The sequence below is a fragment of the Malaclemys terrapin genome, chromosome 8, assembly GCF_027887155.1.
Source record: "Malaclemys terrapin pileata isolate rMalTer1 chromosome 8, rMalTer1.hap1, whole genome shotgun sequence".
Classification (NCBI taxonomy): Eukaryota; Metazoa; Chordata; order Testudines; family Emydidae; genus Malaclemys; species Malaclemys terrapin.
In genome coordinates this window covers 106,651,347-106,666,632 of record NC_071512.1, presented here as the reverse complement: position 1 = coordinate 106,666,632, position 15,286 = coordinate 106,651,347, and the positions used below count along the sequence as shown (strand labels likewise).

At 40.1% G+C, this 15,286-nt stretch overlaps 1 protein-coding gene across 3 annotated transcripts in view; it reads right to left on the bottom strand.

Moving 5' to 3' along the window:
• Nucleotides 1-15,286, bottom strand: part of GPBP1L1 (GC-rich promoter binding protein 1 like 1) — a 49,833-nt gene that overhangs the window by 25,758 nt on the left and 8,789 nt on the right. For all 3 annotated transcript variants that reach the window (XM_054037460.1, XM_054037459.1, XM_054037461.1), the window contains exons 2-3: nt 2,086-3,008; nt 1,033-1,147 (exon numbers count right to left, since the gene is read on the bottom strand). In XM_054037460.1, the coding sequence (XP_053893435.1) occupies nt 1,033-1,092 (60 nt within the window). In that variant the 5' untranslated portion in view covers nt 1,093-1,147; nt 2,086-3,008. The remainder of the gene's footprint in view (nt 1-1,032; nt 1,148-2,085; nt 3,009-15,286) is intronic.

Sequence of the window (15,286 nt, the reverse complement as noted above, 5' to 3'; positions counted from 1 at the left end):
AATGCTATTCTGATGGCTTGTATGAAAATAAAGAGACGTTCTCTGCATTAGCTTTCAGTAACTACAACAACAGGCTGGCTATGTGTTGCTTAGCTGACAAATATGGAAATATTTAAGTGAACACAAAAACAGCACGTGACTACCCGTATCACCCGACAAAGAATCAAAAGGATGCTTATACATCAGCTTTACTAGCAGAGTCTTTGAAGTCACATGCAACACCTTGAAGAGTTTGTTTAAGGAATCTTACCCATTTTCCTACAGTGACCGTTCCTATTTGGAAAAGATTCTAGGGTCATATCAAGGTATTGCACATTTCGAAATTATTTTTGTCTCATCTGGTTTAAACATGAAGCTGAAAGCAGTTTCCTTACCAAACTGTTTTCCCTCCATTAATCTGATTTGCTATTACAAGGTGCTCTGGACTACCAGTGCCATGCATAAGCAATGGAAGTGTCTGCTTGAGATCCCACACAAACTTTACACCTTTGAGTCAGCCAGATCTACCCCTCAGATCCTGTTGTCACCCAATACCCCCAATTTTGGGATTTCATATACAAGCAACTCTAAATGGGAACTAGAAAATTCTGAGATGGGAACCAATGGCTTGTTATTGGTGCATTGCTCAGGAGTGCAACATTACTTTGAAAAGAAAAAGAATTATGCTGAATTTGTACATAAATATGAAGAGGCAGGTAGGCCAATTTTCAGTTCTACTAACTTTGGTAGTATCTCTTTAAATAATTCCCCATTATGAGATCTCAATGCAGACTGAAGTTAACATGATTTATTTACTTCCATGTTTGTGCACACAAAGGAAAACAACCCTTCTCTCTGGAACAGAGGTTGTTAATTTGCGAAGAAAAATCAGAAGAGTTTTTGCCTGCGTCTTAAAAAGCTTCACACAGGTATTCAAGAACACAAAGAACATTCCAAACCAGGCTGCAGGCATTCAAGTTGGACAAAATACAGGGCCAAAACTTGCTTTAGCCATTAAAAGGCTTCTGGCTGGGTAATCTGAATGCAAGTTACCTTGGCTGACTGTGGCGTTGAGAAGTTAAGCCAGGCAGGAACAAAGTCATGCTGCGCCATTTAGGTCCAGTGTCTCCCTTCAATAAAGCGAGGCATCAAACCTCATGTCCAGGATCTACAAGTGGAAAAAAGAACAACTACATCTCCAGTCCGTCAGTCCTTGCTGTGCAATTATGTGGAATAATTGCACTGTAACATTTAGGCCTTCTCTAGCGAACACGAAAAAAAAAAAGTCGCAATCTTTTGCTGGGCTTAAATACAATTCTAACTAGAAAGCTGCCAACATGGTCTCCCTGGCCAGAATAGATAAGGCCTTTACAAGTCCCAAATACTTCCTGTTTACAATATCAACGTTCGCAATATAGCTATGAAATTCATGATGGGATTGGTCTGGGGGTAGAAAGAAGACAGAGCAAACTTGCAGTGCATAAAGACATGTGAAACACTCAAATTTATGGGCTTCCTCTTGCAAATTGCCTTGCAGTATGGTCCTGTGTGCACTGTATGTTTTTCTTCAGGAAGTGGGAGGGTAAATATTGTAAAGTTGCTAACAAGGGCACCAACTGAGCGAGATAAGAGTTCAAATTAGTCTTGTGGGGCAAGTCTAATCTAACTACCCCTCAATCTTAAAACTGTCTTAAGGCCCCAAAATTCTATGCACAGCCCATAGCTGACGTGCTGAATTCCTGACAGTGAATGGAAAGCGAGAGGGTCAAAGGTAGGACACAAGCTGGTGAGAAGGGAGACTGGAGTATCTGTAACTGCACTTTCACGAGCTTTCTGACAGACACTAGCAGCAATATGTAGGTGAGGAATTCAAGTTTGTGAACCACAGAAAAGTTAACTTTCCAACAATGTGTGGTATGACTCCCACCTTCAAGTACCCTAGGAGTTATTGTCCAACTGCTCATTCAGAATTAGTAGATTAGATGGAGTATTGCATTTTGTGAGGGGTCCTCTTGGTTCCCTCCTTATTTTCACCCTTTCATGGTGTTGTGCATGAGCCAAGATTTTGTATGTACATATAGAAAAAAAAGATGTGTGATCAACTACCAGAGTTTGGCCTCTGCAGTCCAATTCTCTTCTTGATTTCTGTGCTTCACTCTGACCTTCAGGTTCCTTCCTTCTCCAGAATGCAGTTATGTCAGGTTTGAGACAACAGTGCGTCTCAAAGCAGAGCACGAGAAGTTGCACTTCGTGCTGACGGCACCCTTCACCCCCTCAGCTGCTCATCTTAATTTCTCTCTGCACTCACACTACAAAAAAAAAAAAAAAAAAAACCCTAAAAAGGTAATTTACATTTAAAAAAGCCACAACCACGTTCACCTCATTAAATTTCCTCTTGTTGTGGTGCTATGGAACTCAGATTTTACATTACAAAAGCGGTTGCTGGGTCTGCAGGACAACATTCAGAGCAACACCATGGTTAACAATGAACAGATACACCCAAATCTGCAGGATTATTCATTGTCTGTAGCACCTCAGTTTCAAAGCTTGGATGGGAGGGAGGGTTAAATTATATAAAAACGCTTCTCCCAAATTCTGATATTAAATGGGAGACATCTGCCTAAGCATATGCTCTTAAAATACAAACTTCAGTTTCATCACATGTACAGTTGCTAAAAAAAAATCCACGGCGCTAATGTTCTTAAAAATGAACAATGTCTTGATATACTTTTCACTTCATGTAACTTAAGTTCCCCTCCAAGAACTAAACGCTACTTGATGCGATGCTGAATGGCAGTCACAACTGCTTCTGTGTCTTTGCTGGTCACCATTGATGTGCTGAATAAATGAATCTGAAAAGAGCCAAGTCCAAAAGTACTCTCTTCTCTTTAACCTTCTTCCAGACTGGCGCTGCTTTTGAAAGGAGACCAATTATTCAACAAGAGTTTCTTGTTTTACTGCAGAGGTCACTTCTGGGTTATGGTCCTCCTCTTCCATCAAAAAATGGTGGAATACAGGAACTGTAATCACTACAAAGGAAAAATGAAAACCCATCAATAGAAGTAATAGAAACGTGCAGTAACATATGTCCAAGCAGAAGAACACAAGGCAGAAGCGCAGCAAATTTATTGCAAGTGCCTACAAAAATAAAAAAGCGGCCATCGGGTCTGCAATTTCTTGTCCAACTACAGAAAATCAGAAATTTTTGCAACGTCTATGATTTCCACCTAGTCACCCCATAACATTTATAGGTAACAGAGTTCCTCAGCTCTAACCTAGACATCTTCCTTGTCCACCAGATCCCCAGCAACCTGCAGTGCTGCCCACTCTCTTAGCCATACTTGTGGCTATGAACGGGACACAACCACAGAGGCTGGGATTCCAAGTAACTGGTTTTAGTGCAGCATAAAACACAAAAATAATTCTTACGCTACACATCTGAGATACACCCAAGTATTGACTCTCCCTCCATCTACCAATACTGTGGCAGGGACAGAAAGGGTAATCACTCCACATACCTCCTCCCTCTTGATGCCCTCAAGATACTTCTCAACTGCTCAGGTCCAGCTAGGAGGCTATTCCCTCTTAGTTTCCTGACATAGCCAGGCAGACAGGTAGAAATCCCTTAACAGAAGATGAGACCTATTCATCAAATAATCCCGTTTCATCATCAAGTTCAAGCTTCCTATCTATGTACCTTAAACCCTTCCAACTCTGCCCCCTCCCTACTTATGCACCCACATCTAGCCATCCCTTCAGCAATGCCAACCTTGCACATCGATTTGTCCGTTTAGTCCACAAATATAGCTGTGCTTTCTTCCATGCTGACCTTCATGCACAGAATGCCCTTCCTAAATTATCCTGTAAGACCACCACCTTCTCCCCTTCAAATCCCTCTTCAAGACTCACTAGTGTAGTGAGACCTACAAGAAATCAGCCACCTAATGTTGAATAGGCTGCAGGACAGTTAGAGTTACAGGATATCATTTATTTAGAGACTGATCAAAACTAAGAATTCAGAACCACTAGCAGTGCAACAATTAACTTATATGACTACCTGACCTCAACATTACCCTTGTCTTTCCATCTGCTTGCTTGTTTCAACCTATCTTGAAGCAATCAGGTATAAGCTCTTTGTGATAGGGACATGTCTTTCTATTTGTTTATATGGAACCTAGCACAATGAGACCCTGATCCGGACTAGAACCTTTGGGTTCCACAGCAATATACATAATATCCATCTCTTCTTGCTTGGGATTCCCAAAGAGAATAAAAAGATGAGACATTAAAAGGAAATTTCAATCCACAAATTCAAAATAAGCCATACGTCTGAACAGTTAGTCTAACAGGCCACCTGCCAGGATAACTGGGTAAAATCATCCCAAATGCTAAAAAGAACAGTAGCTATCTCTCACCAGGAACCCCAAGGTCGCTGGGACAGTATCAGTTAGGGACTAAACTCATGCTCAAATCTCTGGAACCATAGCAACAAGAAATAAAAATCTCACAGAAGCTCCTTAAGACATCAATCTAGTTGAAATCAGCAACAGGATGGATGCATTCATAAAACAGAAGCAACAGTGATGATGACCTAATGGGAGCTTCCTAAACACCCTGCCCAGATGATAAACAGTAAAGTCGCCCCAAAACAGCAGCAAAAATGCTGATGTACCAATAATTGTTGCTTATTATGAAGTGTAGCTTTACCAGTCCTTACACACACACACACAAAACGAAGGTAAGGTATCAAGTGCTTCAGAGAGAACAATTTTTCTCCCCACTCTTCTGCACTCAGCACTGGAACCAAGCTCACATGGCAGTGACCTGCTGAGACTGATAAGTCTCTACCCCCCTCCCTGAAGTAGTAATGTGAGGTAAATGGAAGGAAAAGTGACAGAAGTTCTATGAAACTCAGATGTGTTTCAAGACCATTCATTACTTTATTCTGAAGAGCAGATTTATTAAGAGGGTGAATTGTGTAGGAATTATTTCACCTATTGACTGAAACAATTATTAATAGATAGGATAACGCCTTCTAATGAGCTTTGATAATAAAAGGAAGAGGAAAAACAAAAAAACAACACAGAACCATCCTCTGGATCTCAGTGATATTTATGTTGTCCATTTATTTACATGGGGAGCTCTGAGACAGGGATCTTGCCTGGCTATGTGCCTCGAAAGCCACCGAAGCATACTGGTTCATGTTTCACAATAAGGCTTTAAGTTATCTTTCAGGAGAAAAGCAAGATAGCAGAAATTAAACAGAACCCTGATTCTTCTGCCACTAATGCAAGCCACTGAGCCTTAAAAAAAACAAAAACAAAACAAAAAACTAGACACGTTTAGCAAACAGAGGGGATGCTGCAGCTGCAAAGCTCCATACGTCCACTGCAGAAAAGTTCTTGTGAAAGTTTCACAACCTGCTGACTTGCCACCATCCAAGGCACCTATGATTAGGACAGATCAGCATGCACTAAAGAACGTGCAATGGCTAACATGCATCTAGAAACAATATCATCTCTGAACTATCCCAGATTATAAAGCATGCCACTCATTTTAGATGCACATCAAAGCCTTATAAATCTGGTTTTATTTCACATTTATTAGCTTAAATTATGGACTCCAGTAATACTGAATCAGAAAACTAAGGCTACAGAAAGCTTTAAACGTATTAATGAAGTGACCTTCACATCATGTCAACCTTCCTGCACAGTATTCTGATGTTGCTGTATCCTCTATTTTGAATCTATGTCTGTTTTTAAAGGGCCCTGTCTCAAAATTGAAACTTGAGGTTTTAAGAACCATGCACAGGAGTTAAATCTCCCTCTGAAGTGTTTCATGGCTTAATTTTGTGCTACAAAAGAAAAAGATGAGTGCCAAATTACATTTACCCACCTCCTCAAGAAAATTAACAGCAATAAAGTACAGTGAATCTCACTTTCTGAAAGGACAAAGACCAGATGAGGGAGCAGGAGTAATTTAAGGATTTATTTACATTACAAAGCCAAAGTCTTCATTTAATATCCAGAGTTAAGATTCCTAAATGGTAATGTACATACCCATCACATTTACAAAACCCAAGCAAATCAATCATTAGGGATATTAAATCTTGCTTTGTCTACATAAACACATCATCAACTCCAAAGATACCTATTTACTAAAACAACCTACCTCTGAGCCAAAATAGGTATTCTTTCATCAGTAACCTCACAATGCAAGTCCCTTTTAACAATTTATATAGGTCCACGACACATTCAGATGCACATTAACTGTCATCTATATGTTCACAAGTCAGTCAACATACATAATTTAACATTAATTAATCTCTTTTGTTGAGCTACATACACAACTAATCTCCACAAACTTTTTACACATATGGCCAAAAAATATTTTAACTGACATTTCCCCATCACACAAAAACTCATGTCAGATTTAAGGTTATGCTGAAATAACCTGTGCATTTCTTTATTCTTGAATAATATGCTTATTAAGTGAGCAGCTTCAGATATAGGATGGTCCTTAACCACGGGATAGGCATGTCACTTAATTTGACAGGCCAAATGAGGTTGTGGGGAAGGGGGGGGGGAAAAGAGGTATTATTGCCCAGTTATTAATTTTTACAAATGTATTTTTTCTTGGGTGGGTAAATTTAAATTTTTTTTCCTTTTTAAAATATGAATAGAAGGAATATGTTATCAGGTTTTTAAATTAAAAGGAGTGGTGACCAAGGTAAGGAAACATTACTGTTCATAGTTTAGACTGGGGGGAGGGATAGCTCAGTGGTTTGAGCATTGGCCTGCTAAACCCAGGGTTGCGAGTTCAATCCTTGAGGGGGCAATTTAGGGATCTGGGGCAAAAATCTGTCTGGGGATTGGCCCTGCTTTGAGCAGGGGGTTGGACTAGATGACCTCCTGAGATCCCTCCCAACCCTCTGATTCTATGATAAGTGTGTGTCCCCAAATAAATTCCATGTCCCATGAACACATCATGCTTTCACAGTTCATATATTTAGGGTCAAATATAGCAACACTATTGTTTTACTCCTTTCAAAAATGGATATGAATGGAAATGAAAATTATCAGTTTGCAATCATTTCTTTTCTCTCTGTTGGGATATATAATCAGAGCCTAATATCTCTATACACAAACACTGAGTGGGACTAAATGAACTTCAGGATTACAAGCATTAAAATAAAAAGATCAAAATAAAAAGAATCCTTGAGTTTTATGAAGGAGACATGATAGGAAATGCAAACATCCCTAACCAAGACCTAATCTTTCCAAGTTTCCTGACAAATAAGTTTGACAATAAGCCAAAATTGAAACTGTTCGGTGAGCTGTTTTTTCTCTGTTCTTGTCATTATCAAGTATCTTTACAGTTGCGTTTCAGAAGTAGGCTCTGATTTTAAATCCCTGATCATATCTCATTTATTAAGGAAAATGGTTTACATTACCCAAGGCATAGTTAAATCAGAAGGCTCTGCCTCCCCAAAGTCTCTGTTGTATTTTGTCATTGAAGAAACTCTTTCACTTTAATTACATTTCAGGTCAAGCTGCAAATTTAAACTTTTCAAAGTCTGTGGTATGGTAACAGAATCAAACTGAATCAGATCTTTGAGGCAGAGACTATTTGTTATGCTAAGAGATACTGGAGACTGCATTGATCACAAAGCTCAGACTGAATGAGAGTGCATTCTTCAATTAACATATCAGTCAGGACAAGCCCCCCAGTCTGAGACAAAGGGGGCTGCAATCCTGCCCAGAGTGGGTGGTGTGGTTTTGCTGAGTACTGTTTTTTTGCAAAAGCATGTGTTAAGGAAGGCAGAATACAGAAAAGGACAGCCAAGCAGCAGTCTATGAGCAGTGTCTGACCATGTGGTGTTGACTAAAAGGCTTGAGGCTGTAAAATAAGAATTTCTTATTTTTTTGTTTTGTTTCCTCTCGCATTTGGAAAAGGAGGACTTTGTACATTCCTCATAAACAAATTCGTAGATTTTTAAAATATTGTGTACAGAATATTTAAAATTTGGCACAGAATTCCCTCAGGAGTAAGTGTTGTAAACAAGACACAAGAACAGGTTTCAGGGTAGCAGCCGTGTTAGTCTGTATCCTCAAAAAGAACAGGAGTACTTGTGGCACCTTAGAGACTAACAAATTTATTAGAGCATAAGCTTTCGTGGGCTACAGCCCACTTCTTCAGATGCATAAGAAGTGGGCTGTAGCCCACGAAAGCTTATGCTCTAATAAATTTGTTAGTCTCTAAGGTGCCACAAGTACTCCTGTTCTTTTTGAAGACACAAGAAGTAATTCTTCTGCTTTATAGCACGCTGATTAGGCCTGAACTGGAGTATTGCATCCAGGTCTGCGCACCAAATTTCAGGAAAGATGGGGACAAATAGGAGAAAGTTCAGAGAAGAGCAACAAAAGCTATTAAAGGGACAGAAAACATGACCTATGAGAGAAGTTTGAAAAAACTGGATTTGTTTAGTCTGGAAAAGAGAAGACAGAGGGACATAACAGTTTTCAAGTACATAAAAGGTTGTTACAAGAAGGACGGAGGTAAATTGTTCTCGTTAACCTCTGAAGATAGGACAAGAAGCAATGGGCTTAAATTGCAGAAAGGGAGGTTTAGGTTGGACATTAGGAAAACCTTCTGGTCAGGGTAGTTAAGCACTGGAATAAATTGCCTAGGGAGGTTGTGGAATCTCCATCATTGGGGATTTTTAAGAGCAGGTTAGACAAACACCAGCCAGGCATGGTCTACAATACTTAGTTTTGCCATGAGTGAAGGGGGCTGGACTAGATCACCTCTCGAGGTCCCTTCCAGGCCTATGACTCTAACTTGAACTGGAAGGATTAGATTTTTATTAGTAAATGTTGATTTCACCAAACACACAAGAACCAACTAAAAGATTTAAATAATAATTGAAATTTACAGATAGGCAAAGAAAGATGCTGCTTGAGAAATTTGAGTTTAATTTAAAGATATCTACTTAGTATATTTTGACATGTGATGTTGACAATTTGTGTTTTAACAGTTAAGGTTCAACATCTTAGAGCTCAATGTCTACCGTCATTAAATAATTTCTGACCCAACTCCCATAATTTCCTGCAACTGTGAAAATGTAAACCAATAAAAATCAGGGGAAAACGTTCAACACCCATAATTTTGTGCAACTGTCAAAATTTAAATCAATAAAAATTGAAAAAATGCTTATCCACTGAAATTATTAAAAAAACCTGAATCCTGCCAAACCTAGTTTTAACCTCCCCAGAAATTGTATGCACCTAAGATCATATACATTCATACTACCTGGTTGATATACATAGAGCCTACATTGGCAAATTGATGAGATCCTCAGTGTATTCCAGGGATATTTTGCAACGTATTCATCCCTCCCCTCCCCCTCCTAACAACTCATTCTTCTGCTGTCAGAGGCTGAAGACAACGTTGACAGCTTTTCATCCTCACCAGGTACAATGGCCTTTCTGAAAAGTGCTTTAGTCAAACTCAAGTTATCAAGTTCATTACATGGGTAACCAGATTAAATTCAATGTCCTGTGCTATACAAGAGGTCAGACTAAATGTCTAATGGTCCCTTCCCTTTTAGCCTTAAACTCAGCTCCTCACCCTTGTCTGACACCAGGAGGGATGGGCAGCCTCAAGCCTACCTTCCTCTTCAATGCAGATCTTATGAGACAAGCTACTGCTTTACCAGGCTGGAGCCCAAACCCCTCCTGCACCCCGCCCCCCCCAACTCCCTACCCTAAGCCCCCTGCCTGCACCTCGCACCCCAACTCCCTGTCCTGAGCCCCCTCCCATACCCCACACTCCCCCTGCACCCCAACTCCCTGCCGAGCCCCCTCCCACAGTCTGCACTCCTCCTGCACCCCTGCCCTGAGCCACCTCCTGCACCCCAACCCCCTTCCCTGAGCCCCCTCCCATACCCCACACCCCAACCCCCTGCCCCAGCCCTGCATACAATTTCCCCACCCAGATGTGGCCCTTGGCCCAGAAAGTTTGCCCACCCTGAGCTAAAGTATCCAGTGCAAATACACCTATCCTATCACTTATCTCATAGAACTGGAAGGGACCCCGAAAGGTCATCGAGTCCAGCCCCCTGCCTTCACTAGCAGGACCAAGTACTGATTTTGCCCCAGATCCCTAAGTGGCCCCCTCAAGGATTGAACTCACAACCCTGGGTTTAGCAGGCTTTACAACTACTTTTACCTATCTTTTAAAAAATTCTTCTTCTTCCTCTGTTTTGAGGTTCACACAAATTGGGGGAACAGTTAAAGTGACTATATAGTGTCACATACACTGAGTAAGCAAGCTGAAAACCTTTTTCATGTGATCTTCTGGTTATAGTAATCTATAATAAAGTTTTCAGACAAGTGGTTTTTAAGTTGATATCCCTTAGATATGTATTTTAATATATATTGTAAAATATGCTCTGTATTGTAAAATGTAAATCATCAAAGTTATATGTGCAAAATTGCATAACTTTTGGAAACATAGCTCATTTCTTGACTGTTTTTAACTATGCATCCTTAACACTGCATTAACACTTTTTCTTACAGTTAACACTCGTAACTGGATCAGATGTTTGGTGCTGCTTTTCACATTTGAGTACACTAGCCTTAGGATAGAACACCTTATAACTGCAAGTTTACGTTACAAGTGTCCTGCATTATGCTTTCATTTGATAAGGACTGCCGTCAAATCCTGAAGTGACATTTTCTGTTCAGAGGGAAGCTCTCCTTAATTAAAACTACTCAAAGTATTTTCATTCATCTGTAAGTTAGTGCATGATCAAAAATCAAATTAAGTGGCATGGAGGAGCAAGAATGACTAAGGGCTTGTCTACACAGACAAAATTCCCAATATTAATATTGGCATAGCTCCCTGTGTGGCTACTACTCTTGACTAAGAGTGCCTTTTTCTGGTTTAACTTATGTTGCTCTGGAAGCTGTATAAGCTAAACCAGAGTAAGGCCTAGTCTACACTAAAGAGTTAAGGTGACACAAAGTGGCTTATGTCAACCTAATTAGGTCAGTCTCTACACTAGAATGCTGCTTCCACCAAAGCAAGTCGCCTGCTACGCAGACATAACTCCACCTCCATGAGAGGCATAGCGCTTATGTTGATGTAGTTAGAGCAACATAGTGTCTGTGCAGACACTATGGGCTGGTCTACTTGGGGGGGAAGGGAGAAATCGATCTAAGATACACAACTTTAGCTATGAGAATAGCATAGCTGAAGTCGACATATCTTAGATCGATTTACCTCACATCCTCACGGCGCGGGATTGACGGCTCCCCTGTCGACTCCGCTTCCACCTCTCGCTTTGGTGGAGTTCCGGAGTAGATGGTGAGTGCATTCGGGGATCGATTTATCGCGTCTAGATGAGATACAATAAATCGATCCCCGATAGATCGATTACTACCCACCAATCCGGCAGGTAGTACAGATGTACCCTATTTTACTTACATTGTATGTTGGCTGTCAGCACCAAGTGGGGCAGCCAGGTGGAGCCCTGCCCTGGTGTGGGCTTACAGCTGGACTCCTCTCCCCTCCACGCTGTCAGCCAGGTGTGGGGCTCACACTGGCACCTCCCCCTCGCTGTCTGTCAGGCCTGGGCTCACAGCTGGGGCCCCTGCTCTGACAGCCTGAGCTGTCAGCCAGGTGCTGTTGGAGAGGTTTTCTTCCCAACCAGAAGGACTAGAAACTTAACTTGTATTTTTAATGAAATCTTCAATTCTTCAGAAACTGATTAGGTCTTTAGAGAACCTACAGTTAGAGCCCCATGTTTTTGGGGCTATGCAAAACAAAATGAAAAAAAATTAAAATGAAGTCACCCCTCCTCCACAGCAGTGGTTGTGGTTGCAGGCAGCTAGGTCAAATTTGAGGGAGAGGTCCTACAACCTGGCACACAGGGTTGCAGTGCTCCTCAGTTTTGGTCTGGGTGCCTTTCCATCATGATGAAAATTATGGAATTTATTGAAAAACTGACGCCTTCCTCCTATCCCAGTTTCAGACATCTTTATCCTCTCTCCTGTAGAGTCACTGAATAATAAGTACAACAGAAAGGCGTATGTTTCATGAAGCAGCCAAGCCCTTGTGTTATGACAGAAGTATAACCTTGTACTTGTGATCTCCCCTACTGTAAATCATCCTCCGAGCACTGGGGTCAATGTAACTAGGTTCTCCAAGCATAAATCATTTTAGTTTCAATTCAAACGTTCACTATTCAATGCAGTTTGAAGCCTTCTGAATAGGTCTGCATAATACAACATCATGGATAATACTGCTTATTTCATTACAAGTAGTAACTAAAAGTTTTAGCACTGATAAGTCCACTCCTTGGGCAAAACTAATACTTTCTGGTGGCTGAGAAAGTTTAATTCTTCATTCTGAAAGATGAACTGTCCCACAAAGTCATTTTATTGTTACATTTCTGTTTGCAATTTGAAACATGTATAAAGACATCTGGGGTGGGTGGGCAGAAGTCTTCCCTTCAAATCTTCAAGATGTCTCTGACATTTATCACCTTGTATGTTAATGTTGCTACTGGAACTAATTTCTTTATTGGTGAACTGATTGTAAATATTCCACATTAAAAATTCCTGGGAAACTGGATATATACATTTTTCTTTAAAATTCATTTAGCTTTTTAAAGTCTTACCTTGTTGAAAAAAGTGTAGTAGAGAGGAAGGGAAAATTGACTACTATCTTCGCTTGGTTGAGACAGTTTTACTGACTTAAAGACTGTTTTTACAATGAAAGTAGTAATTAAAAAAAAAGGCAGAATTTGTTAAGCGCAGCCAAACTCTCTGGAATCCGATTTTCTAAACAAACCTATGATTCTCTCTTGTCCTTACTATTAAAAGCACACTATTCGGGAAGCTTTAATTGTGTATTTCAATGATACAGTCTCCATCTTACAAATACACATCAGTTGTCCATATGTTTCAGGATGAGGAAGGACACAACGCAGTTATGCCACAAAAGCATTTCACTAAGCTCTAGTTCCACTAAGCATGTCCCGAAATTACTTTTCAATCCCTTATACCTTTCCTATATTTTCCCAACCCCAAATCCTGCAGAGCACATACTGCTTATTAACAGCCATCTCCAGACAAATATCAGACTTCAACCATTTTGGCAGCGAACAAAACCTTGTAGACTTCAACTGAGTATAAACTGATCCAGTGTTGGCTTCTTGAGTCCACAGACTGCCTGAAATATTAGATATGTGAAGCACGACCTTCTCCCATTCATCTTAGTGAAACGTAGGCCACATCTACACTACAGACTTCTGCCAACACAGCTATGCTGGTCAGGTTTGTGAAATGGTGTGATCCCTGACTGAAAAAGCTGTGTCTGAAGATGTCTGTAGCATACAGACTGTTATACCATCAAACCTGTACTTTTTCTAGTATAGTTCGTCTTGCTTGGGAGAGCTGGTGTGTGTGGAATAGTCTACACCGGTTACAAGCACAGTTTTGTCAGTATAAGCTGCAGCCATACTGATATTCAGATACTGGTAGAGTGCTTCTAGTGTAGACATGACCCTAATAAAGACAATTTAATTATCAACATTAAATATTTCACCACTGATTTTAACAGAAATATTCAGCTATGTTTTTTCCACAATCTCAAACTATCTCCCATAGCCCCCCAAGACCCAGATAACCTGTTAACATAGTTGCCAAGATCTCCATCTTACCCACCCTTCCAAAGCAACTACTTCTACCTCCAATATCTTGCACCGGTGAACTCTGAAATTAGTTTCACAGTGGTAGCTGCGTTAGTCTGTATCAGCAGAAAGAACCGGAGTACTTGTGGCACCTTAGAAACTAACACATTTATTTGGGCATAAGCTTTCGTGGGCTAAAACCCACTTCATGGAGACTTGATGTAGTACCTGTGTTAACAATACAAAGTGAATTTTGATTCGAAGTGTGAAGGCTGAGGTTAAGGTCTTAATAATTACACAACCATTAATATCGCTAGCAATGTCTATGTCTGCATATTAACCCAACCCTTTTAAGTTTACACTTCTACCTAATGCATAATGGCTTAGTCTGGGTTGTAAACTGAAAGCCCAACAAAATAAAAAACCCAAATAGTTTGATTTATTTAAGTTACAAAACATTAGAAACTGATTGTGTCAATTTTTGTACTGAAAACACAACTCTAAAGACATTTAAAAAAATATTTTTTTGAGAATGCGGGTGGCTCACAAGACCAGTAATGGGGCAGGGATCCTTTCACATTTACTGTCACCAGTTCAAATCCAGCCCTAATGACCAAATTTTTTTTGACACTCTGAAATGAGTTGCCTTTTCAATCCAGCTCACAGTGGAAAGGTCATCACATCACAAGAGCACCTCAACTGGTTCCACTTTTGGCAGTCGAAGAAAGATTAAAGAGTGCCTGGGCCACAGAATTCCCAGCTAAATTTCCCTCCTCCTTCAAAGATGGCCTCCACAGAACATGGTTAAGGCATACTAGTGGAGTAGTACAGGAGAAATATGTACTGTTACTTCATATACACCATATCTATTGTATGGATAAAGGACTCAGATGTCATGAACAATGAATTCATTAGAAAGCATTTAAGTAAAGAATCTATAAAGTTACACAGAAACTGACAATGCACCTATCAAGCGTCAATTAACAGAATGGAATTTAGCATACACAGATGCTCAGCCATGGAGACTAAAATCTTCTGGAAAAGAGGCAAGTTTAGTCTTCATGCTACACTCAAACCTTCACCTCCCTGGTAAGATTGCTAACAAGGAAGGTAATTAGTGCCAGTGGTCATGGCGTTTGTGCAACATTAACAATTTTTCATAAAAAATTGGACTGAAATAAATTAGACACACAATCCACCAGACACTACACAACCATCATCTCTTATAACATGGATTAAACTATTTTTAAAAAGCCTTAATACTTAAAAATATTCCAAGTGCCATTCTATTTTGAAGAGTGACTAAAAATGGCATTGCAGGGTTCCATGTTGGCCTCCATATGAAATGTACTTACTTCACAACAAAGACATTTCCTTTTCTGATTGCCACACTTGCAAACTCAAATTGAAATCTTTCATTTTCATGCATCATCACAGTAATATTTTGCCAGGACAAATGTTTTCAGCTGGGTTGCAAAAGTGTATACAGATTTCATAGAATCATAAAACCATAGGGTTAGAAGGGACCGCAAGGGTCATTTAGTCTTACCCCTTTCCAAGATGCAGGACTTGTTGTGTCTAAACCATCCAAGACAGATGGCTATCCAG